We start from the raw sequence: 27,561 nt of genomic DNA, 5'->3' as shown, positions 1-27,561 counted from the left end.
TACAGTATCCTGGCAAAGCATGCTTTCAGTGTCTAAGTTGTTTCTGAATTTTGGTTGGTTGTTAATTAAACAATTTGAATAGAATATTGACTTCAGGTCAACTAACTGTTTGCAAGAACTTGTGCCATTGATATAAGTAAAAAAGAAAACTGCAAATAAAAGCAAATGCTTTCTGCAAATATATGAACATAAGGGAAAATCGCATTCTGCTAAAAGAGTTTTGTATCTCTTGTGATTTCATCACTGTTGCAGGAGCCTTCTGCTCTGCATTGAATGCCATATGGAACAACCTACTTGTTTCTGCTTCAGCTTTTTTTCTAACTTCAACTAAAATCATAGTACCTTCATTGCCTCTGTCACTTAATATCTCCCTTATGCTCTAGTTTTTCTTCCCTGAGCATTGTAATTGCATTTACCATCTCATGAAAATGTTTGGAGAGACAATTGGTGTGAGAGAGGCAGTTCACATTCAAGCTATACTGTTTCTGTAGTTTGGTTTTAGCCTTAAAAGTAACCAAAAAAAAAAAAAAAAAAGGATTACAATTAAAACCAAAGCTGGAAGGAGTTTTGAGGATTTTGGACCTTACCATAAATCTTTCCTGTCAAGACTCCATCCTAACTTTTCCAAGAAGTTTCAACGTTCGTTCCATCTGTGCATCACCAACTCCAATGTCTAACCATTGCTGGCAAAGAAACAGATATTGTTCTTCAGTCTTGCCTGATTCATAGATGACTTCTTGGTCGAGGTACCATGCTGCTCCATAACCCACATTATGGTGCTCAACAAGCACTTTGCTTAACTGTCCAAGGTCTACTGCTCTCATTTCAGAGATACAAACCTGAGAAGATAGAGGCAAAAAGAATAGCAAACAGATTAGACTGTATATCTTAGCTTCTGTCTCCAAAAAGTTTGCATTTGGAAAGACGAATCCTTTCAATGCTGAAGGATCTTTTCCTGAGAATAAGGAATGATGTTAAAGGCTGACATTTGTATTTGGAGAACCTGTTCAGAAACTATGGGGATCCTTGAATATATACATTTTTTCTTCATCATGACCACTGCAGTTCAGGTTTTTTTGCAAAAAAACATTCTGCTTGTTTCAGGTAGAAACAAACCTCTGATCAAAAAACCTAGAGAAAGCTCATGGAAATTGAAGTTCAACTAATCCCTCATAAAGGAAACAAGGGGAGTTCTTTGAGAATCAGGATAGACCTGGTAACTTAAATTTCTATTTGGATAAGACATTTTATTTTAAAACATTTCCAAGTATTTTACATTTTAAGACACCCTATTATTCAAATAGGAAATGTTGTATTATTCAACGCTGAACAGAAATACTGTTGATGACTATGCAAACAAAGGAAGATACTGACATTAGAAACTATAACTGAGGCTGTACACGCATACAGGCAAGAATTGATGCGCTCCTCGGATGTAAATAGACATCTGTTTAAATATTGCTACGGCTACCAGTAAACAAAAGCTAAATGGCAGCTGCACTAGTGCATGTTGGGATGAATAAATTATGTGAGTGAGAGAATGAATGTGTTCTGTGCAAGATAATATAAGTGGGTGGGTAGATACATGGGCATGTGTGTGGGTGACATTAAAAAACCCCAGATGGATAGTAGAAACAGACGCTATAATTTTTATTTGTTGCCAACCAATTTGCCACCAGGCAGGAAAAAGGATGAGGACCAGAAAGCAATGAAGGAAGAGATGATTTTTAGAATGAATTATGTCATCTCGTCCATTCCCCTGTCTGTGTCAGTCTATTCTCCACAATGTGATCAGAAAAAGAAAACATCCAAGTTATTATTCCTAGCACAGCCTTAGGACTTCCAGCATTCATACCTTGTTATATCCACGCTATCCTCAAACAGTTACCATGGTAAGTTATACCCCTGCATGTAAGTATATGTAGCCCAAAATAAGATCTAGCTGGGAGGAACATCTTGCAAATAACTTTTCCAGAGCACTCATTGCTTTTTAATTTTATTCTTTGTAGTTCCAAGCCAAATATAATTTTCCTGTCAGTCTACATGACCTTTGACTTAGAGGAAATGTCCTGTATTGCTAACACTCATGTTCCTTCACAGCTAACTCTAATTGAGAAAGGGACCTATCATTAGTTTCATTCTTTGTGATAATAATTAACATTCATTAGACAACAGTGGTCATAATCACCCATTGTTATCAATGAATTCTTATAATAATACATTAAATTGCCTACTCCCTCAGTGTTAGTAAGAATGTAGTTTTGGTTGATGTCATTACATCTCTTTTTTTTCCTTCAGTATAAAGACATTTGGAACTGTATTAAACACACTACTGGAAGTACAATTAATGAAAGCCAAAAGGATTTTATTTAAACTGTTTTGCAAATCCATTTTAATCTATTTTCTTACACGTCTTCCTAGCTTTTCCTTATATTCATGTTTTTTATCAGTGAAGAGAGATCCTTTTTTTTTTTTTGTGTCTCAAGTTTCCTTAACTTTGTTTTCTTTGCCTGTCCATTCCACATTTTTCAGGGATATTGCTGATGTAGTCCTGTCTCTCAAGACAGCTTGCCCTTTACATTCCTTCCTTTCACCTTCTAATCTTAGAAACTCTCACTAAAACCTCATTCCAACTTTTTAATTGATGTACTTCTATGTGAAAGGAAGGTAAGACTGGTAGTAGTATTTTAAATTGCAGAACCATCTAGTCCATCTCATCTAGGGTTGCCAACTGCTACCACTAACAGATTTCTATGGAAGAGTTGAAAAATAAGGCAAATACATAGAGATGCTTCTTGAATATAAAGTCTCTCAGCCTTTTGCAATTTGTGGTTCAGAGATTGCCTGAGCAGAGATTACGTCTTTGCACTTAACAGCCTCAGTGGAAAGTTGTCTTCCATGACAATGTGCAATGGCTTTTTGCACCAATATGTCTTTACCATCTGCAACATCTTGTGCCAGAAAGTAAAATGTATTAATTACACATTGAGCAAAAAGCCACGTTCTTTTGTTTTGATTCTGCCACCTGCACATTACATTGAATGCTCTGGAGCTCTTGTATTTCATAAAGAAATAGAAATGTTTATTTTCTCTATGTCATTTTATATTTTTTATCTCCCTCACCTTTCCTCTCATCATCTCTTTTCCAGACTAAACATACATGTTGGCTTCACTGTTCTTTGTATGGAAGATAATTCATATCACTTCGCATTCTTCCTGCACTTTTTAAGACAAGTGAATCAACAAAACACAGCATCTATTATGCATCTGCACTAGTGAACATCTTTGGAGGCATGACTGTGTTTTCTGACATGAGGTGGCTGGATTTTTTAGGGGTTTTTTTGTTTTTTCAATAGTTTCTAAACACTTTTTGTTCTGTTTTCATTTTGTTTTGCTTTTACGGAGATGATTTCCTACTACTTTCATATTTCAGAGCCCATCATTTTGCATACAAATGTAAGGGATTATTCCTCCTCACAGCCAATGCTTTTCATTTAGCTACAAAGAATTTAATCTGCCATTTTATTACCCATTCACTGTGTATGAGGTTCTTCTGCAGTCTCTGCCACCAGCTTTAATATTTCTCACCTTAAATAGCTCAGTATGGTCAGAACATTTTGCCATCCCACTGCTCAACCCTTTCCCAGGATCCTATCGAACAATGAAGAATGTGAACACATAACACACCTAAGCTGAAGAACACTTTCATTGTCTGCAGCACAAAAACTGCTCCCCGAAAACAAAGGAACTGCTTGGGAAGACACTCAGCACTCTGAAGCTCAACATAGTAGCTGTGAGTTCTTTATCACTAACAGCTGTATCACTGACTCTGTATTAACATCCAGTATGAAATGCCATGTGAATTATTTGTTTTTAGACTTCTTTTCCAGATTATGTCACTTACCATGTGCCTTTACACCTTTGATTAACCCTTCTAGCTGTCCATAAACATTTGCCCTCAAAAATGCCAAGGATTAACCTGTATTTTAATAATATTATCCAGACAATCAACATAATAAAGCTCTTCCTACATCGGTATAGCACAGTTTGGGCTAAGACAGCAGGATTCTGAAAAAAAGATGGCATCTTAAAAAAAAAGGAAGCATTAGTGAAGAGTCAGAACAACATATGGAAAATTATAAATAGGAAGATTACAGAGACATTTTTCTTTGCAAAGAACAATGCAGCAATACCAGTGCCCAGAGGGTAGAGGTCTATAAAGCAAGGGAGAAGCAAAGAGAAAGTGACGTGGAAGAAAACATTCACTGTGTCTTCCAAAGAAAGATATGGAATGAGATTTAAGTAGTATGTGAAAGTTTAGTTTTACTCAGGTAGCAGGTCAAGTGCAATTCAGTTGACAAAGGAGGCTATGGACACTTATCAGGTGTCTATAGAAGAATTTATACAAATTCGTGGAAGAAAAAGTATCAATGCTTAGAGTATGACTCTGGAACAAAATGATGTGTCTGGTTTCTAAGTTTCTACGCTCAAGAAGACCCAATAAATCTAGTGAAGGAAGAGTTAAGCGCAAGGCTAGGAAAGCAGTGGAACATGTTGCCTAGGAAAGTTATGGCATCTCAGGCATGAGAGAGCATAAGAAACAGTATGAAAATTTGCAGAGGATTCTGCTTCATTGTACAGGATGAATTGATCTAGTGCTCTCAGTTCAGGGTATGGGTGAACATGCTGTGCAGATATAATCATTAATATGGTAAAAAGCAAAGGTTAACCAGAAAATCTCTCCTAGTATTTATCTTGAGCAGACAATTATGTCTACAATCAGGCTTACCTGTTTGCAATTTAACAGATAAATGGATTAATTAACATATAGTAGCTAACACATTTAAAATCTTTCTTTCAACTCTATCTGGGCATATTTAAAAAAAAATAAAAATTAAAGGAGCAGTCACAGCAAATAGCCCTGATATTTCTATATTATCTTCACAAATAGGTGAAAATTAAGCAATGGAATTTCATATATCATTAGATGCAGTTCCAGATTCTGAGAATGTTTACTGAGAGTTTGTGGATTTTAAATTTATTTGTACTCAAACTATTCCTAAACTGGAATCTCAATTCAGATAAAATGCCTATACTTAGCAAGCAACACATGCTTTCCACAGGTTACCAGAGTGCAACATCCATGCTGGTATTTCATAATTGGAAAGAAATATGGTATAAGAAAATAATAAAATAAATTCATCAAAAAAAAAAAGTAAGGAAAATTACTCAGCACTAACCTGTCCTCTTTCAAAATGTGAGTGTCCTAGTCTCCTTTTGCAGGAATCTCCCCACTCTCCAAATACTGTGATAAATACATCTGTATGAGTTCCTGATGCAGGCAGTGTTCCTGTATGGACATTGATGAAGTTAAGGACTTCTGCCATGAAAAATCAGTGACACGAGACATTATGAAATGAGATTATTAGCAATGTAATTACCAAACATTACAAACCAATATATTTTAGGTACAAGATTAATTTAAAGACCAAGGAATTAAGTCATAGGAATTGACATCAATTTTCTGACTTTCATATAGATTGCTAGCTATCTCACAGCACACACTTCAGCATTAAGGATGAAATGCCTTTTACAAATCAATGCAAGAATCCATGCTTGCATTACAGAAGGAGAAAATATCCTACTTCTGGATTCTGGAATCACCTGAAAGACTCAGACTGATTTTATCATGCTTTGTAAAAAAAAACAGAAGTTCTTGTAGGAATTATATGTCCTAAATTGAGTTAGGATTTATCTACTCTAACATTCTACCAAGGAAAAAACACAGACATAGATGATGAAAAACACTTTTTGTTCTGGATCAACTGAACTGTGTTTAAATCTCATATTTTGAGAATTATGGCCTACATTATTTAATATGTTCAGCAGAAATGGCTCAGCTATTTATACAAATATGCATTGTTATTATTCTTCACAACAAAGGATGGCTCGCCATGACTTTTGTCTGATGAGTTATGCAGTACATATTCCTTGAGGCAGCATGACAGAGGATTTTTAATGGGTTCTGGAAGAATTAAACGTTATAACAGACTCTTAAGATATATTTCCATTTGCAGCCTAGCCTCCAGTTAGATATTACATGCAAAAAGTTTTAAATATTTTAACTAAGACTTCTGTTCACAGTGTAATGAATTAGAATTCTTTTCTACATATTTCATAGAATGTAATCTGAACAAAGAAAGATGTTATCATATTTTAAATACAATGATGAAATGAAATATGACTTCGGGGGCAGAAATAGGGCTTGAAGAAAACCTAAAAAACCCTGCATTTTCTCTTTGCAATTCATGCCATTACAACTTTGCACCTGAATTTTTTTAATCTGTGAATTAGTCCCTCATTAAGTGTAAATCAGTCATTTTCTGAAAACTGCCATAATATACTAACTAGGCTTTGTGCATTTTTCAGACTTTCAAATTGGTACTTATTTTGGTGAAAACAATACATGTCATTTGTTTCAAAACAGAAGAAAATGCTTTAACTAGATACCTGTACACAGCACTTACAGGATGGCCAGGGTATCAGACCCAGCCAGCATGGGTTTAGGAGGGGTAGGTCGTGTTTGACCAACTTGGCCCCCTTTTATGACCAGGTGACCCTCCTGGTGGATGCAGGAAAGCCTGTGGATGTTGTCTATTTGGACTTCTGCAAGGCCTTTGACACTGTCTCCCACAGCATCCTCCTGGAAAATCTGGCAGCCCATGGCTTGGGGTCTTGGCACTCTTTGCTGGGTTAGGAGCTGGCTGGATGGCCTGGACAAGAGTGGTGGTGAATGGTGCTGCATCCAGCTGGTGGCCAGTCACCACTGGTGTCCCTCAGGGGTCTGTGCTGGGGCAGTTCTGTTCAATATTTTTATTGATGACATGGATGAGGAGATTGAGTCTTTCATTAGTAAATTTGCAGATGACACAAAGCTGGGAGCATGTGTTGATCAGTTGGAATGTAGGAGGGCTCTGCAGAGAGATCTGGAATGGTTGGATGGATGGGCAGAGTCTAACAGGATGAAGTTTGATAAGTCCAAGTGCCAAATCCTGAATTTTGGCCACAACAACCCCTGAAGTGCTACAGGCTGGAGATGGTGTGGCTGGAAAGGGACGGAAAGAGACCTGGGGTTGACAGCCAGCTGAGCATGAGCTGGCAGTGTGCCCTGGTGGCCAAGAAGGCCAATGGCATCCTGGCCTGTATCAGGAATAGCGTGGCCAGCAGGAGCAGGGAGGTCATCCTTCCCCTGTACTTGTTACAGGTGAAGCCACACCTTGAGTGCTGTGTCCAGTTCTGGGCCCCTCAGTTTGGGAAGGACATTGAGATGCTTAAGGATGTCCAGAGGAGGGCAACAAGGCTGGTGAGGGGCTTGGAACACAAGCCCTGTGAGGAACAACTGAGGGAGCCGGGGGTGTTTAGCCTGGAGAAAAGGAGACTCAGAGATGACTTTATCCCTCTCTACAACTTCATGAAAAGTGGTTGTAGTCAGGTGGGGGTTGGTCTCTTTCTCCAGGCAGCAACTGACAGAACAAGAGGACACAGTCTTAAGCTGTGCCAAGGGAAATAGAGGTTATATATTAGGAAAAAGTTTTTTACAGAAAGAGTGATAAAATACTGGAATTGTCTGCCTGGGGAGGTGGTGGGGTCACCATCCCTGGATGTGTTTAAAAAAGGATTGGATGTGGCACTTGGTGCCATGGTTTTGTTGAGGTGTTAGGGCATGGGTTGGACTCAATGATCTTGAAGGTCTCTTCCAACCTAGTCATTCTGTGATTCTGTGATCCCACAGTTTATTGAAAGAATAGTTAAAAGAAATTTTGAGTGTTTTTTTAATATGTATTAAATGCTTTGCATTTTTGTGCCTTGTGTTCATCCTATTAGGCAGTTTACAATTCTCTGTGTGTGCGTGCATTTGCTCATGTATTTATTTTTTATTTCAATAGCATACCCCTGAGTGGTGGCTGGTCTGGCCTGACCACAGCAAGCTCTGCCACGGTCTCAGATCCATCTTCTCCAAACAGACATGAGGTTTCAGTGTGAAAGCCCAACTCTTGTTTAGTGTCCAGGTCTTTCAGCTGAAGCTGCGTGCAGGATCAGAGAAAGAAATTCATTTATTTGAATTATTTAATTTCCTGTTTGCATCCCAATAGAAACTAACATTTCTTCCTTTTACTAATTCCTGCACAAACTTTATAACAGCTATCTGATTCTGCATAACAGAGGAGCTTCTTCAAGCTGCTAATTCTGCAGCCTGATGCTTTTAGATGTATTCTTTATTGCATATCAACACAAGCATAGAACCCATTTGTAAAGAATCAATGAGAGATACAGCTTAAATTGACCTGTATGTGTTTGCAATTTAGAATGTCAGATGAATGAATACAGTTACATCAATCTTAATAGCATATGCCCATTTTGCAAAAACATTTGCTTTGCTACTTTTTATTTTTTTAAATCAGTCTTGCTAAATCTCAGGTAGGATTTTCAAAGTTGGCAGAAATTAGGTGTCCAGTGGCTTTCAGGGCTGCCTATGGAAATAAGTTATTTGAAGAATGAATTTCAATAGAATGGGCAAACATAGGTGCAGCTTCATTCTACTTGGCTATAAATATTTATTGGAGAGTGAAGAAATTAAGTTCCAAGAGTGTGGACTTAGAACATGCAAACCAGTTGAGGAAGCACGGCCTTAGGAGCTCACATATCCCCTCTGAGAGGGTCAAGGTGGAAATCAGATTCACAGGAGGTAAACTCAGATCATGTACTCTATCCTATGCCAGGTTATAAAAACAGAGTAAAAATCCATCAAGTATATTTAGAAACATTTGTGGTAACTATTACATGCAATATTGAACTTCATAAATAGCCAATGACTGCAAGTTTGCAGAAATGGTTTCTTCAGTCTTCAGGATCTCTTTGTATGGAAATAGCACATCCAAGACATTTAAAACAAAAAGAAACAAAAAGAAACAAAAACTTAATTTCATCAGGACATTAAGTAATTGGAATTCTTAGGCGAGGATTCTCAAAATTATTGTGGTCACTTCCTTCCAGTACTGCCAGCAGCTGCAACTGCAAAACTTTGTGCTCATCATACAGAATAAACATACAAGTGTTTAGAAATCCTGAGCACAGGTGTCCTCACACAGATTTCAACTGCAAGCTTTGACATGTATAAATATTTATATAATTGAATGAGACAAACTAAATTATTGGGAATTCGACAGTTCCGCTCTCAAAAATTTTATCAGACTGTGTTGTCCTTGAGTTCTTAGAAATGCAATGACCTAACATTTTCCATTACTGCTAGTTCATTCTGTCCAGTGATTTACAAGACCAGTCACAGGGCTTCCAGATGAAAGTAAACAATATCCCATAACCATTTCCAAACTTAAACCATTAATTACTTGAATAAAAGGTATATTTATTTAGGTATTGTTAAATTCCAGTAAAATTGCAGCCCCCAAAAAATAGGTATTTTTTGCACTTGCAATTGCAAAATGTTTTATATTAAATGTATAACTTCTTCTTATACAAAAATATTTCCCACTAACTTCTATCAATATGTGCAACCCCAAATATCAATACATATCACAAACTCCTATCTGTCTTAAAATTGCACTAAGGTTTACCTGCATATGCAGGCAGACAGCCTGCAGAAACTGAACTCATAAAAATGAGGTGTGTAGATTTATGCAGATTTTGGCCTTAAAATAAAATATACCTGACAAATTCTTGCTAGTTCTAAGATTACATCTAAGTGTGAACTTAATCTTCAAATCATATAGTGTTCTATATTCTAAACAAATGTAAAAAATGGGTTTATATTCTATTTTAGGAAAGACCAGAAACTGGTTTTGAGCAAGAAATAGCTACTCATTCTATAGTATATAAATCTTCAGAAGTTACAGAAAATACATAAATTTTAGCTAAAGTTATATAATTCACCACAGAATTTTACAGAAAACTGTAGAAGATAATAGGAAAAACTCCAGTACTTGGAAGAACCCTGTAAACATCAAAATAGAGAAGACAAAGAGTAGCAAGACGGACGTAGGGATTTTATTTCCTTTTTTCAGTTTCATCTGTGTTTCTGAGAAACTTCTAGAACTTTGAATATTACTTCTTTCACTTAAAAAGAAACCAAAGAAGGTAATTTTATTTAGCTGGGGTTGTGTTTGATCACCGGTTCACGGTAAGCTTACACATCCTGACTGCTGCCTGTCATTTTTCTGTTTCTATACAACACCTCTATTTTTTTCTGCACTGTAAGAATCCTACTAAAGTGAGACCAGCTTGTTACATTTTAGATTATGCTTCCATGGATATATATAATTTATAAATAAACTAGTAAATTAGTATTAGATATTATAAGCATATTAATGGAAAAAGCAATAGATGTTATTGGGGCTTGTGCTGTTGCACATGCATACAAGGAAATACTTAGGTCTATAGCAACCTACTGACTTCTTGTAGATTGTAAAAATTTATAGCTACTAATAAACCAATTATGAAATGAATTGTGAAGTAATTGAAAATACAGACAAAAATCACTTCGCCAGTTGCATAGGGTTGTTTCGGAAAAGAAAGCAGAAAGCAAACTATTTAATTTTTGAATTTTCTGCCATGTTTTGAGCCACCAGGTCTGAAGGCTGAAGTCTTATATTACATAATGGATTTTTAAACGTAGTGTCAAAATATTTTTGAATGCTTTATCAAATGGCCTGGAGATGCATATTTAAAATGAGAAATTAGCTTTGCTTGCCTGTTCTTTCCACTTTTATAGCCTAAATAGAGAGTACAATATTAATTGACACAGAACACATTTGGGGAGAAAATGTAAAACAAACAGCTCCTCTGTCCCGAGAGGAGCTCATAAATTCAGACTCAATGTTCCTTTGAGTGCCACAAGCCTATTCACATTTTAGTCTGGAATGCAGCTGTCTCTAGCATTTCCCATCAGAACAGTTTCTGGAGTCTTTATGCATTTAAGGAATCACCTTGATCTTTCAAATCCATAGCAGGGTTAAGGGACTCTGTGGCACAGTTTAAGAAATCATTCTTTTACTTCAGATTAATTCAGTGCTATGTCCACAGTGGGGTTTTTTTGCCCTTGCCTATAGGCAGAGCTCATTGACACATTTTTTCCTTGAATTAACCTTCAAGTTGAAGTATTAAGGATACTTTTAAATTCTAATTCCATTTTAAGATTGACAGCATTAAGTCCTTTCTCCATTCCTTTTTATGAGAATTCTTCAAGATGTATTAAACTACAATCAGAGATTTGAGGCCCACTGATGGCCATATTGCAAAGAATAGACACTGAATATTATCTTAATTGGCTTCCACAGGTAGGTTGGTCTGTGTGGAGACCATCAGTACTTCCATGCAGGAATTAAGATTTCCTAACATCAGCAGGAAACACTGCCTTCCATGTAAGGATGAACTGTGCATAATGGGTCTGCACACCAGTGAAGAGCTGTAGCAATATGCATTTCAGCAGGAGCAAACAAGATCGAGCTGCCCACAAAGAGATCTGCAAGCTGTAGGCAGTCATCTGTAGATACCAGGTAACAGACCATCTGTGTGTCAACAGAAGTTACTTACTGATATGTTGAAAATTATTGCAAGTTTATATGTATTATATTTGGAATACCTTGTGAAGTTTAATTCCTCTTCTCAAGGATGGACCACATAACACAAAGGAGACTTTTGTTATGTCTCCAATATCACCAATGGTCAACTGTTAAAAAAATAGTAATAATTAACTATATGTCGCATGCAACGGTTTTCATAGCATACTTTAAACCCAAAAAAAGATAAATTCAACAGGTAATAATATTGGTCAATGAGGTTAGTGTTAGGATGAGGAAGTCCTAATAAGAGTGCAAGTTAATTCAGACTCACATTTGTATCATAAATTATGTCTATTTTTTACTGAAGGAAATGGTTGCAGAGCATAGGCCAACTCAACAAAAGGGAGGAAATGTACAACTGAATTCTGCATTTTCAAGGCCAGTTCTTTTCTCCCCACTTAATTCAAAGTTAATGAGGTTTTTCCCATCAAATTTGGCATTTCCTCAAGAGAGTTCTCCTAAGTGATATGTTTTGGCCCACAAGTGAGATGTTCTCTGAGCTGTGTTTATTTAAGACACAGGTATAGACAAGCAACCAGTGCACATAATGCCACACATATTGGCTACAATTCTTATTTTACTGAAACTATTTGATAAGACTTGTATGAAGTAGAAAAGAAACCAACCAAAAAGGGAGCATCACTCAGATTTTGAACTTCCTGTGCAGGGGATTTCCCTTTTCTTCCAAATGCAACAATTTGAATGTTAGGAACATCTTCTGGTACTTGTGTGCAGTGCACCCATGCTTGCCATCATCCTCTACTTTTTGTATCTAAATTTTCCACGGGAAGAGATGCCACAGATGTTTCTGCAGTAAAAGCAAGCCTATATTTAGGGCAATGTCTCTTATAAGGCAGTATAAACCAAAAGATCATATTGCCTGGTAGTGCTGGATGTAGCACAGGAAATTCAGCAACAAAGACACAAACCCCTCATTACTCATCTTAGCCCCGTGGAGGGGTAGAAAACCAGGCCAGTGGCCTCATGGATCTATGTCACACTCACACAGATGCCATGCCTCTTCTCTTTGTATTGTTCCAAGGACAGGAAACGTGCTGCCAGGGGACAATCTTTCAATTCTGCCATTTCAAATTTCTCCATCCCAGGCATAATTTCTTCCCCTTTTTTCACAGAAGGCATGATTCACCTTGGTCCAGGCCTGTGCCCCCCACCATTGGGCTACCAATTCTAAGTTCTTCCTACTGTGAGATGTAGCCTTATACCACTTGTGAACTGCTCTACCATGCAGGAGTGATTCATGGAAATGAAGGACACTTCTGCTTGTATTACCTTTGAGCAGAATTGCGACTTCCACAAAATCTTCCTTGGAGCGTTTATTGACCCATCCATCGTGAAAAAAAAAATGTGTAGAAAAAGGGTAGAAGACTTCTTTTATAAGAATTTTTTCCAAAAACCACCCATCTGATTGAAAATAAACAGGACATTATTAATTTATACCTTTTAAGCAACAAAATATTCTGTGCATGCAGTCATAGTTTCTACCTTCATCAAATCAGTAAAAGGTTTTCTTTTGACTGACTTCTTAAGGAAATAAAACTTCTGAAAATATATTGGCTATGTGTATGTGTTTCTGTCTGTTCCATTGCACTCCAAAATAATCAATGTTTTTACATATCTTGGTAAATTAAATGTAGGGATAGATTTGCTGTAATGATCTATTACATCTCAAAGTATGGTAAGGCTTTTGTATGCAATCTTTAGACACAAGAAACCCTAATAGGAAATTATATTTTTAATGTCCTAATGGAAAAAGGATCAGGATTTCTATGACATTAGCCATCAGAAAATCCACTCAACCCATAGCTTTCTTTCTGGAGAGATACCATTGTAGATAATAAGGAACAAACTTCAGCTAGTTTTATCTCGATTTGAGACCATGATTATTTGGAAACAAGGCATTTGTAGACTCAGATCTTTGAGTCTTGGTAAACTTGGTTACACTCCCAGTCTCGCTGAAGTGAATGAAAGTTTAATTATTCATTTTAATGTTACCATTTAGGAAATAGTCTCCCATCCTGTTTTTCTGAGTCCGAGTTTAACCTACAGAGTCGTTTTGTAATTGTGGGGTTTTTTAGAAAAGAAGAAGGAACAAGAGACTCAGGTTATCATATTCTGGAACAATCATTTCCATTATCAACATTATCCTGCAGGAGTAAAATACCTGTAGAATCTCTATTCTGTTGTCTTTAAAAAATAATGGGCCAAAATTGTAGCCAAAGGATTGAATAAAATACCAATTCATGATTCTCTTTGTTGTTGGTATTTTTTTTCAAGAAATAAGCCATTTTTTTAGCTACAATAGCTGCTTTGGAGTCAGCAGGAGGATGAGAAAAATGCTGCAGCAGTAGAGCCTTTTTATCTGCCAGTCAACCTCACATATGCAGGATCCCTTAAAAAAATATTTTGCATGGATTAGAAGGAAAGAACCTGTGAGGCCAGTACAGCCTTTCTGCTGTATTCAGCTTCTCAATTTAATGAACCAATTTAATGTTCTTGTCTTTACATCGAAGAGTATAGGCCTGAAATAAATTCCTTTTTTTGACTTATCCATCATCTAAAAATGTACAGGCAGAAGAAATTTACAAGTTTCAAAAGCATGATGGCATACTGCTTCATGAAAAACAAAAGCTATGTTGACTGTGCTTATAAGAAGATAGAAACTTCAATGCAGAACAATTTCATATATAATTTTATGATTTGACACTGTCACAATATTTCCTTGGAATCCCTTGCACATTTTAGTAAAACCAAGCTGTATCTGGATACTTGGCATGTATAATCCAAAATAAATAATAACCAGCAGAAAATAGAAATCAATTTCATATTTTCTAATTTTTTAAAAACACTTTTTTGTTAAATTTCAGACATTTCTGAAGTACTAGAATCACCTAAATCTAATAATCTACATCATTATTACCTTACATTAACCAAAAATTTACCAACCTTTTCTTAGACTTTTAAATCCAACACAAACTTGATTCAACTTGCCAAAGTTTACAGATTTGATTTTGAAAATATCCACCTGCAATATGAAAATAATCAAAATTATATTTTAGTTAAACTTAATATGGGTCTGGTTTTGAGTATTTATCAGTTTAGCCTGGTGTGTCTGATCACTGTTTTGCACCTTGATAGAAACAAATTTATCTCATCTATGCCATTTAATTGCGTTTGACTTCATAATTAAATATTATGTGTTATAGCTCATCTTTTCTTATACAGTTGATATTTTCAGAATGCCTCTGTATTTAGTAGGAAGAATTTTTGGAAAAATCAGATACACACACTTGCAATAAAGTTCTCATTTCTCATACCTGCATGGACTGAAATGAATGAATCCTCATGTGTTGAAAATTACTTTGGTCCAGAACCTAATGTGCAATGAAACTGATAAATACTAGATGTCTAATAATTCCGAAAATCTGGAGAAATTCCATTTTCACTAAAATTCACAGTAAATTTAGCGGGAATAAGGCATGTAAATGGGAATTAAGTGAATGGTATCTGTGAAGATTTCAACTGCTGTACTTTTGGGATAAGGATGTCTCCTTTAAATTATCTCTATAATAGGCCAAATTTTCTACATACAACAGACTTGCATGATCAATAGACTTCATGGAGTCTTTTCTTTTTTCCATACCATAAATCTTTATAATTTATTCACCTCCCACCTATATATACTCATCTTCTTCTTTGAACAGTCATCTTCATAATCTCTGGGAAAGCCCACGTAAGTATGTGCACTGACACGTTGCTTAAAATGCGTATTCATTGGCTTTTTTTAACTGGGCCTGGAGAAATTAGGTTTGAAAACATACTATTTATGAATGGATTCATATAATCTTTTGAGAAACCAGCTGCAAAATTAAATCTCTACAGCTAAGACTGTCATTTCAGGTGACTTCATGAGTTATTCTGTTGAACATAGAAGCAGCTGTCTTGGGAAGTTGGGTTGAAAATGCAAGTTTGAATATAACAGTTGGGGACTAGTTTGTGGGTTTGAAAAAAAATAATAAAACCCTTGCATTGTTCCCATTGTCTCACAGTTCCAGAATTTCAATGTCTGTGAGAATAATATTGATCAAAAGAATCATCTAGAAAAAAAAAGAGCAATGACTAAAACCAGAGCATTTGTCATTTGAGAGTAAATTGGAGTAAAGAGAACTGCAACAGAGTATATACCCAAAGAGTTGCTACTTGAAATCTTTCCTATAAGAAGAAGATTAGGGCCTTATAGTCCAGGATATAGAAAAGCCCTTTAGAATTTCAGAGGAAGGATTTAGCAAGTCTGAACAAGCCTGTTCAAAAACTGACACAGAATCTGGATTATACAGAAAAAATCCTTGTGAGTTTGCAGATGAGTAGTACTTCCACAGGAATGAGTATTCACAGAAGTCAAGTGCTATTGTTCCGGCTTTTCTCTACGAGTTTTATTCTTGGCAAAAATGTAACACATTCTTATGAAATAAAGAGTTTTTTTAAAGGCTGGGACAGTTTGGGCTTTTGAAAGAAACAGGAATCTGTCCCTCTTCTGGTCTGTACTGATACCTTATCCATTGTAGCAGGCAGTCTTACTGTTCAGATTTCTCTGACACTCTCCTCAAGACATACTACACAGGACTATTATCTATTATCATCAAAAAGACTAATCTATACAACTTCCTACATTACTCCTTCAAACAAGACGAGCTCTACTATCCTGTCATTATTATTTTCAGATTTAACTTGTGAACTCAGAGCTACCAGCTTGATCAGCTCTTGATGAGCATGACATTGGACATATTCTCTTCCACAATGGAGAAAGAAAATACAGAGGACATAACGACTAAGATCTGGGTTTCTTTTCATACCAAAACCTTCTAAAATCTTCCAAAATCTTTGAAAATTGTAAGAAAAGCAGATAAAACAAACACAAGTATGCATAAAGAATAAATGAAGCATATATCAAGTACATTTCTCTGGCTTTCTGCACCAGAGAAGAAACTACACTGGCTGGCTGGCAAGAGTGAAATGCTTTCTCTCCCCCTCCCTAAAAGAAGATTTCCAGGTACTTCAATTCATGATTTCCTTAAAACAAAACAAAACAAAAAAAAAATATATAAAAAATCCAAGCTGAAATTCTAAACACTAGGGTCTAATAAAGTATCAGCTAGACATGTTCTTCTGATTTGAAAGAGATATTTCCTTTTGATCTGAAGTCTGTTTTAGTTACTTTGTTCTTTTGCCAATAACAACTCAAGGAATTACTCTTCTAGGAAAAGCTATTTAATCTCAAAAAGCAAGAATATGTTTACCAAAAAGCAAGAAGTGGGTGGAAAAATTTGAAACATGAAAAAATTAAGAGTCTTCTTGGAACACTGACAATGTTCAGGAAAGTTAACAAGAGAAGTTCATAGACTACTTTAGATGGAGAGGCTACAAATGTGAGTTACCCTACAGAAATGTTATCACTTCTAACAAACAGGCATATTTTAAAAAAGCAATGATGTCTCCCTGGCCTTAAAGGTCTGGAATATTAAAACAGAACCCTTAGAGGTAATTTAGTCCAATTCAGAATTAATTTATCACCTTAACTCTCTTACTGTAGCACAATAGTGATGAAGCTTAAAAACAATATCTTAGCTATGGAGACAATCATCATATGGCATATAAAACATATATTTGATACTCTACCCATGAAAGGTTTTCTGAAAATATAAATTCTAACAAAAAGACACTCACAGATTCAGTTACATTTTTCCTCATTTATTTTACTTGCCCTCTAGCAAAAGTGATCAGGCTGTTTTTTGAGTTAAGCCATCGCTTCCCTGAGTCACTTTTTTCTCCTTGTATACGAAGATAAACCTCTCCAGTGGCATCTGCCTTCTTCAAGTCTCCCATGTGCAAATGGATTTCATACTCCACAACTTCAGAAAAAATAGACAAAAATAAACCTAAAAAGTCAGCAGGAGAAAACACTTGTCGTCTTGCCTGACACTCGCATTATATACCAATTCTTGTACCACCAAACAAGGTCCCTTCAGTTCTGGTGACAAACACATAACCAAAACACATTCCTGCTGCAGAACAGGGTGGCAATCTAGAGAATATAGATTTGTTCTGCTCTAACACCACTTCCAGAAAATAAGTGCTACTGGTTGCTGGTTGCAGCACAGGATCTCCTGTGTATTGTCCCCTTCCATACAAGGTAGGAAAATCCTTCTTAAGAAAAAAGCCATACATGCATCCTCTTCAGAAAGTCTAACTTTTTCTTTCTATTATTTACTAATATTTCTTTGATTTTCCCTCCCTCTATCTTTATTTATCACTAGTTAGACCATAATAATATCACAATGTTTTATAAGTTAAAAATATGTTAATACAAAATTAAAATAATTCATTAAAAATTCTTTCAACATCAGCTTTAACGCATAAATAGAAAAGCCTACTGACATTTTGTATCATTCTCCAAAGAACCTGCCATTAATGATATAATGGCCCACAAATCCAGGTCAGATAACTGAATTTTGAGTTTAAGGGAAATCATTCCTGACTTTCTCAGCTGTGGTCACAGCACAGAGATTAGAAGAGACACCTATGTCCCCTATTTGAAGCTTCTGCTTCCTTGCCTCTTTTTGTCACAATACATAGGGAAGTGATGCAGATGAGACCAGACTGAATTCATGACAAGGAAACTTCATGGAAATCTCCTATGTTCACTTTTTAAATGACCTATTTTAGTCCCTCAGTTTCCTATGGAAACAAGGAACAAGGAAACACTTAAACAGAAGCAGGTCATAATCTCAACATTTGCTGTTATTTACATCATTTTAACAACAAGGAGCCCAGGACAAAATAAGAAAGGTTTTTGGGAGATAGATTTTCTTTTCCTTCTGGTGTTGTGTGCTCTAATTCAGATTATAATAGTATCATTTGCATAGTGTGTTCATCTGGGCTCATTTGTGTTATGAGCTGGTCCTGTCAATTTAGGAATCTAACTGTGGTGGCTATATTAGGACTGAGATTCTTATGTAGCGAGCAGGGGAAGGCAGGTGCTACAGAAAACACCTCTGATGGGTTCCCACACATTCTAGAGATAAACACTAGAACTCACGAGTCTAAATTTAGATGGTCTAAATGTTCCTCCTTCTTCAGCCTAAGAATAAAAGCTAGGCTCTTGTAGCAACACATGTTTGTAAAACAAGACTGTCTAATATTTTTATAAGGACAACATTTTTCTCCACTGTAAAATGCAGTAACATTTGGGATGCAGGTGATGAGCAAGATTCTTGCACATGTACCAAGAATGTATCTGAAAACATTCGTATTATGTCTTGAAATTTGTTTATCACAAACATTAAGACTTTGTTTTTAAGAACTGAGCAGCCTTAAAATCCAGCATTTTACAAGTCCTGAGCAATGTTTGACTACCAAAAATTATCAGCCCTTTCTCCCACAGCCTTCATCACTGTAGCAGTAAAACATAGACAACATCTAGACTATGTGACATTTACATCCACATGTCTTCTAGCCTCACTCTGCCTCCTGTCCCTCTCTGGAACTTGGCTGGCTCTACAATATCTGCTTTCCCAGGCAACTCTGGTGTGCAAAGGAGGAGAGTGGTGCTTTAGACAGACATGAAATCAAGGAGAAACAAAGCACTTTCAGTTTCACAGCTGACAGTACAAGCTAGAAAGCACAGAAATGCACATTATTCAAGTCTGAAACATGTATTTCAGTCTAATGTACATCATAGGATACATGAATATCTGAGTGTACATCCTGGAAATGTCTGATCTGAGTATACATCCTGGAAATGTCTGATATTCTTAGTATATTTTTCTTCTTCTATCAAATTTTTTCCAAGATAGAAATCGTCTATTTAAAATGTACATTCTTTAAAAATATTATAATTATGGGAAAGTTCTAGTAGGTTTAAGAATGATTCAATGAACCCAGAAGCTAAAGCTGTCATTTAGTTTTATGCGTAGGTGATAGGAAAACAGGGAGGGAAAAAAAAGTGTTCTGAGGATATTTATTTTAAGCTTTTCTTACAGCTCTTTTCACAAGTTGGTGCTATTCGTGTTGAGTGTTATAATCAAAAGGTCTGAATTCAAATATTGTGACATCTCATATAGCTATTTCTTTCTATTTCTAAAATGAAAAGGTCCCATAACAAGATTAACAGTTTTAAAGAGTGGGTTGGTATAGACCGTAACATTAATATTTAAAAGGATTCAATAAATAATAAGGGCTGCATAAGTCTGCTGATGAAAGTGTGCTCATTGCAATAAACTTCAGAAATGTATTTATTTATCTTTACCTTTTACTTCATGAGGATGATGTCTGAGAAAATCTGTTTGCTTATATGTATTTTTTTTTCATTGCAGCACTATTTGCTTCAGGGACTCCAGCTGGGACTTTTTTATTTTTTTTAATAATTTAAACTAAGGACTGAGCAAATTCTTATAATTGATGGTATCACTCATATTTGATGATAAAGAGTTTTCCCAGTAAACCAAGAGTTTTCCCAGCCTGGGGCCCTAACATATCTCATTCCTTTCTTCAAGGGAGTTAAATATGTGCTGCCAGGTAAAGGACAACATAGCTGCATTAAAGTCAGCTCAGCAACACAGACTTGATCTTTCTGGAGTTCCAGATGGTTGAAAATACATGAGCTCTTCAGGTGACACTTTAGTTAGCATTTTAGCCAATGGCATTTGTCTTTCAGAGGAGTTAGGATACGAAGTTTCTGTGTTGCTGGTTCAAAGTGTTGCCTCCTCTATGTAACTGGGCCACGTGAGCAGATTTGTTGAAGTCAAAAGGCTACTTGTATGAATAAGATCAAAATATTTTGGTCTATGTGGCTGTCCACTTATGTGGGGGTAGATGAGAAAGCACAGTGCTCACATTTTTTGCTGCTTTTGTCCATTAATATTTGAATCATTAATATACAGACCCACAAGTTTAGCTTAGAAATGTATGTAGTGTTTCTGCTGAGTCAGCACTTTCAGCTGAATCTGCTGAATCTATTGATGCATAATTTAAAGCTCAATGTAGTCATAGCAAATATTTACCATGAATTTTCCACTATTTAAGGGAAATAAAAGTATACAAAGTAGCCCCTATGAAAGGAGTAGTAACAGAAAGGGGATGCTGGGAAATGGGGTAAAAGTTTTTAGGCTGAGTTTGAGAGCCTTCTGATTGTGGTCTGCATGAACAGCATACCCAAACAACAAAAATCTACTAAGACAAGGTATTTTGTTCAAGCTTTTCATTCTTTGTCTCTTCCCAATCCTATTTATAAAAGTTCTCTTTCAGATGTAAGCCAACATATTGCAAAACTCAAAGCAATCACGTAATGTTAATTTAAAAAGGGAAAAAAACCTATAAATTAAAGATAGAAGAGTAAATACATATTATTTTTTATTATTTTTATTAATTTCTTGTGTGTATGTCTATGAATAAAACCAAAATATAACAAAGAATAAATTTTAGACTGAAGTAGTATTTGGACCACAAAGAATAAAAGTGATATTAACACTTCCAGCTGCAAATCACTGAACTCCACAAAATGGTTTGGGAGAAACTTTCTAGGTTTGTAGATACTCCCACCTAAAGATTAATTTTTGAGAGAGAGCATATACATGTCCTTACCCAGAAATTTTCCAATAAAAACACCCTAAATTTCTAATACACCTCTATAATTAATTACTTTACATATCAGAATAATGCTTTCAGACAGTATCTCCATTTGGCTCTTAGCACAATAGAGGCTTTGAGAGGTGTACTCTAGAATTTTAACTTTTTAAAATTTTTGTACTTTTTATATGCAGTAAAAATTTTAACAGGTTTGAATTCAGAAAATAATTGTTCATATATACAGTCCTTCTCATTTTTTCTTAAATAAATTAGGGAAATAGGGCCTTTTAATAAGGTCTAGAGTGACTATGTTCATGATTGTAAATCCAGCAAATATTACATCCAACACCCAATGTTTTTTGAATCTGAAGGATCAAAAGTCTAAAATGGTAAGATTTTTCAGTACATGAATACAAGGTGACAATTTTTTTAATTATGCAAACCCACAACAAACCAGAAATTTAAAAGGTCTTTGCTGTTTCTTTCAAGTTTCAACTTTAAGTTAGATTAAATATTTAGGAAACTCTCTTTAGAGCATGGTCTGCAAAAGTCCATGTGGTCTATTTTATTTCTTTTTCTGGGCTGCTTCCGTCTTTTTCTATTAGTTTCCATTTAAGCAGAACACTCTTTGTACTATAGCCTCTAGCAATAAACCTCTTAACTGGCACTAAAAGCCTCAATATATGATCTTTACTCTCTCCATCAATCCTCTTTATTCTAATGAGCTGAATAAATGGGAAGCTTGTCCTTAAGTACTAGTGATCAAGTTATCAGTATACAATTGGTTGTTCCAGGGGAAGTGGTTGGGGGTAGTTGGCAGAAATCACTCAATTATCTCTCTGGCATCATATCATTCACATGTGTTACTAACAGCAGAGAAACATGCAACCTCATGTGTATTTTTGTAGAATATCACTTGCTGTGCTATGAACTTCTCATTGACATCAATAAAACACTAGTTTAATTGAAATTCTTGAATATCTCTTTGCTGGCTGACTGTGTGGCATTTTAAAAATTCTACCTGTGTTGTGCAGGGGGTCTGCAATTCTTTCTTTCTTAACTTTGTTTCCAGATCACATACATTTCTTTGTGAATAGGAAGAGACAAATAGTATCACACAGTAGATGATATTTTGTACTCATCTTCAGCTGACAGAGCATTAATTTAAAGAGATAATAAACAATCAAGAAACAAAACTGGAACACCATCTAATGTGAAAGAAGCCAAAAATTGTGTTTGGTATCATCAGTTAGAGCATCTCTTATAATCCTTATACCAATGATTTCTCTTTTGTGGTAAATGCATGTTCAAAACCATCACAATTCCTTAATATCAAATTCTTATGGAAATCTTCACACAGTATTTTTGGCCCAAAAGAGATATACTGGTATTTCAGAGACAGATCTTGACCCCAGTAACAAAAAAGGACATAGCTTACCATGCAAAGGTTCCTGATCCGCATAGAGAGCTGGCAGCTCCACACATTTGTCTTCCTAGGGTTGAACCAGCAATCAAAAGTTAAATACATCTCTTCCTTTGTACCTGTGTGCTTCATATGCAGTAAATCTAAGTGCCATGGCTGGTTTAGCTCACTGTGTGGGCCAGTTACCTGAACTTTGTATATTGAGCCAATACCTGCCAGTTCATCCTGTGTGAGGAGAAAGAGAAGATGAATGGATGTCATTTCAATTGGGCCAGAACAAACATAGTTGGCAGCTGTATGCAACAGTTAAACAAACTTCAGTAGTTGAAAAATTGGGGCAGATTTATAACTAGTACTATTTTCTAATCAACTTTACTAATTTCTAATTAATACAAAATTGATTTAAAAACATGAATGAGGAGATGGAATGCTTGAGGTTTGATATTAAGGTACAAGCAATGGCAGTCACTGTTGAAATTTGTACACAGAGCAAGGCATTGTGTTCATATATATCACATAGATTCAGTAGATTATTTTGAGGCACAGAAGATTTAGCCAATTTTTAAAATTTTGGATACTATTGGAAATATTTCTTACAACAATAAAAATGATGCAATAATTTATAAATTTGAAAGAAAGTTAATCCAGTTTTGAGCAAATATCCAAGAGCTCCTTCATCCTCACTGTAGAACATAGAAGTTGTACTTTAAAATCTTGCATTCGTACTTGAGAAAAAATCCAGTCTAGTTCTATTGGGGATAATGCAGCATCTCTAGGTGTACCATCTCATTGCTTGAGTGGGTGAAAGCAGAGGAGGCCTTATATATTACAATTAGTGGTTTAAAATGAATATTTTTTTTCACTTTAAGGAAAAAAAAAGGGAGAAAAGAGAAGTTGTGTTTTCCTACTCGATACTTCTTGGATTCTTTCCCCTGCTCTTTCATTTTAGATATGCCCAGAAAGTAGAAGTCCACGTGACCTGACTTCAGCCTTTCCTCTGACAGGGCACCTCCATCTTCACACTACTTTTTTTTGTATTTACCGGAGATTCCTGTAAATAGCTTGGAAAAACCCTCTGAGTACTCCTCATTTTGGATCATGTTTGTGGTTAGTCTCATCTGCTTAGCTCCTTTCTCACTAAAGAAAAGAGAAGCATCAAAATACAACAAATTATTTCTTTAGCTCAATCATAAAATTCAATTCATTAAGGGGAAAAAGGAAGAGACAATAAATAACAGAGAGAAAAAGAGAAGCCATACTAGAATAAGCAGTTCAGAGAAACTGATGGCAGGGATGAATAAATTACATGAGAGAGAAAAAAATTAACCTTCTGTGCATTTAATCTCATTTATGATTCTTCCTTCTCTATCATCAGCCCCAAAAGCTCTACAGTATCCCATGGCATATTGTATGCTTACAAATTGCTGATTTTTGTGAAATCAACAAAGCCTGTAAATCAGTACCTGCCACGTGCTATACACTGTGATATGCACCAAGGGACCAATTCACTCACTTAAACATTCTCAGTATGAGACACTGGGAGAATTTGTTCATTCAAAAACCATTTTTCATGCGTTGCTACCTACAAACAAAAATGATGATCTGCGCCAAACTACACAGAGGACTTAAAAATCAATTTGGTAGTTCAGTTTAAAGAAACAATTTATCTCAGAATTAAGTGGATTATTGGCTACATGATTCGTAGGCTTTTCTTGCAACAGAGAAAGGTTGAAGTACTTTGATCTGAATTGCTTTTCCTGTGACTTGAAGTGGCAACTTTTTGTGACTCAAGTTGCCATAGAAGATAAAACAAAGGCATATTGGATCCTCTTCAGCACTCGAGTCAGATCCAGTGATATCCATTATCCAGAAACCTGATGACTTCATGTTGATTTCAGGCAGTTTAGGACTAAGAGTTGACCTTCTACCTTTAAAAATTATCTAAGAGAAAGGAAAGATGACAGCATGAGAGAATGGCATAATTTTGCAGGACCACAGCCTTTACAGTACACAAACAAAGCTCTTTTTGCAGGTTATGTTGTATCTATAGCAACTGCTCACTAAGACTAACACATCAATATCTTTATTATATTTTTGTGAAGAATTTAGCAGCTTAATATTCTTTCAGTGTTTAAAATTTAGTTTCAATGGCATTTTTTGATGCCAGTGTATTTTCCTTGTCATGTTTGGAAGTCATTTGTAAGAGAATATTCAGTTAGCTTTTAGAGGTCTAAGTAATTGTTCTTTAAAAAGCAATCAGTGTTACTAAAGCAAATTTATCATTTAAGAGCATGTAGCCATATGTAGCATGTAGGCACCTAATGCAAAATGAACAATTCTAATGAACTTTGCTTGTCACCAGATGTTACCTAGCAAAATAATAGGTGTTTTAATAATGTGAGACTGACAGGTAACCTATAATAAACACACAAAGTGTTTTGCCAGATGCTCAGAAGATCAATACCACTATCTCCCTCTCTTTTTCTTCATTAATTGATGTTATTCTTCATTTTAGTTCTGTTTTAACCAGTCTAAGCTAAGTGAAAAGGATTTCATGAAGAGGAACAGCTCAGGAAAATGTACTTTCTACAACTCAGAAAAACCACACAACTGAATCAAGGACATCTTGTGTCTTACTTTCTCTGCACAAAGTTCTGGAGTTCATTTCTTTTGCATTGAATTCTTTCCACAGGATTGAAAGAAGTCTTTTACTACTTCTGAATGACTAAAGGTCCTGCTGTAAATGTTCTTTTGCCAAGTACATCCAGGTTTAGATTTGTGCAAATCATGGCATAGTAGTAGGTGTGAAATGAGTAGAAACGAGCATACCAGAACTGCTGCCTTGTGCTGTGGAATACTCTCACAGGTAAAGACTAGGCTCATTTCACTGAAGCAATTTTTCTTTAGATTTCAAATGAGATTCTAGGCTGAAAAATAGTGCATAAAATTTAAGCTATTTATACCCACGATGCGCACATACTAAGCTTGGCTGTTCATCTCTCATTGAAATGTGCTGTGTTTAATTTGGAAGGCAGGTGTTCCATATGCAACACATCGACTAGACAGAATTATACTAACTTTGACCTTACCAGGTGTGGCTCTGCTATAACACTAAGATCAAACTGAAAATTCACATTTTCAATGAAAGAAGGATACTATAGACATCCAAATGAGCTGTAGTCAAATACATGTATATAAAAGTGAGCAGGTCAGTTTTGCAGAACTTACCAACTGTTACAATCTCGCAAACAGTCTCACATAAACCCAGATGAGTATCAAGCCAGTTCCACAGTGGAAAGACCCATTCTTTGTCTGAATCCAGTGATTCCTTGACTGTTGCCATCTTGAGGTACATCCCCACCCTGTAGCCTTCTCCATCATGACCTATGACCACTTTTTGCAAATGACTCAGAGAAAGAGCTTCCACCAAAAATGAATCCACCTGCAAAACAGGGAAATACTTAATAAAACAGAATTTTGATTTGAACTTCAGGGAAAATATTGGCCTGAATTCATCTGAGAATTCAAAATTTTTAAAGTCTGATTCATTGTAAAGTTTAACATAGCATCTCCCTGCTGAATCTATGAAAGCACACATGGATTAGAACTAACATTTAATCCTATATTCATCATTAATGATGCATTTTAATTTTATTTGATGTTTGGTCAATATGTATCACTGCATCAATCATTTCATATTACATTAAAATCTATATACCTCAACTTTCTGACAGTCAGTTATGATAAGATTTTGGTTCTAATGAAATTTCTGTTTTTCAGTTATCTAGTTTCTAAAGCTTATCATACAAGTCTAGGTACGTATTAGTAGTTCTAAACAAAAGTTAGAAATCTAAAGAGTGTTTTTACTCCAAGATAGCTTTCTAATTCTTCTCCAGTAGTCAGAAAACCTGGCTTTTTATTTTCCTAATAAAATGAAAATAATTGTGGAGCAAATTGAGAAGAGTAAGGGAGGACGTTAAAATGAAAGTGAAGAGTAAAAGATGAGAGATGGGAAGGGAAGCAGAATGGAGAAGGCAGAGAAAGACATGAGAGAAGTAAACACAAGTGGTAGTATATGAGAAAAGGGATCAGAAAGACAAGGTAAGTAAAAATAAGAAATGCAAAGAAATAAATTGTATGCCCCACTAAATTTTGGTAAGAAAGTCAGATGTTCTGTATAAGGCCCAGCCAGGGCCAGATGGATGTCACGGTAACTGCTAAAGGTTAAAAAGTTTTGAACAACTGGAGTTTGAACTGCAATGTCTAGGAATATAATTAACACCATAATCCAAATAAAAGAATTCAGTAGTAGGAACTAACTAAACTGGATGTCAAAACAATTAAAAAAACAAGATATTAGCAAGCTCACCTCTAAAAGAATACAGTAGTTGCCAAAGCCCTATGTGTTGTCTCTATTACTTTTTAAATAAAATATTGGAGAAGCATATTTTCTGCTACTAATATTGAAAGTATTTTCATATAACAAAAGGATCTTTTTTTTCTAATAATAGTCAGAACCCAGCAGCAGATTGTGAGCAGAAATCATTAACTTCATTAATTAAATATTTTAGGAAATAAATCCATGTATGAACATAAATTAAAATAATTGCAATATAGTGCTGTCTTCCATATACAGGCATGGTTCTGAAATGAAATTTAGAAATTCTCTCAGTTCATTACTGACTCCACTTTTACCCAAATAAGTGTGGTGGTAATTATCTAATAAAATTATTTACAGAAATCTAAGCCTCTCCTTGACAATGGACACTTTTGCATAAGTTTTTCTAAGTGTCCTTGTTCAGTGAGTGAAAGTCTAATTCACGAGATAATAATTTTATTTATCTAGAAACACTGGGGGTT

At 35.6% G+C, this 27,561-nt stretch overlaps 1 protein-coding gene across 1 annotated transcript in view; it reads right to left on the bottom strand.

Annotated features, from left to right (window-relative positions):
- The window catches only part of RP1 (RP1 axonemal microtubule associated), a 166,926-nt gene that overhangs the window by 39,482 nt on the left and 99,883 nt on the right, over positions 1 to 27,561 (bottom strand). Inside the window, 13 exon segments of the mRNA XM_038126920.1 lie at positions 588 to 614; positions 617 to 839; positions 5,241 to 5,380; positions 7,952 to 8,084; positions 11,657 to 11,743; positions 12,263 to 12,444; positions 12,927 to 13,058; positions 14,601 to 14,679; positions 17,412 to 17,563; positions 22,717 to 22,773; positions 22,776 to 22,926; positions 24,439 to 24,629; positions 25,930 to 26,143. Coding sequence (XP_037982848.1) covers positions 588 to 614; positions 617 to 839; positions 5,241 to 5,380; positions 7,952 to 8,084; positions 11,657 to 11,743; positions 12,263 to 12,444; positions 12,927 to 13,058; positions 14,601 to 14,679; positions 17,412 to 17,563; positions 22,717 to 22,773; positions 22,776 to 22,926; positions 24,439 to 24,629; positions 25,930 to 26,143 — 1,768 coding nt within the window.

The sequence above is a fragment of the Motacilla alba genome, chromosome 2 (genome assembly GCF_015832195.1).
Source record: "Motacilla alba alba isolate MOTALB_02 chromosome 2, Motacilla_alba_V1.0_pri, whole genome shotgun sequence".
NCBI lineage: Eukaryota > Metazoa > Chordata > Aves > Passeriformes > Motacillidae > Motacilla > Motacilla alba.
The sequence above is the reverse complement of the archived record's forward strand: the minus strand, read 5'-3'. Positions and strand labels throughout refer to the sequence as shown.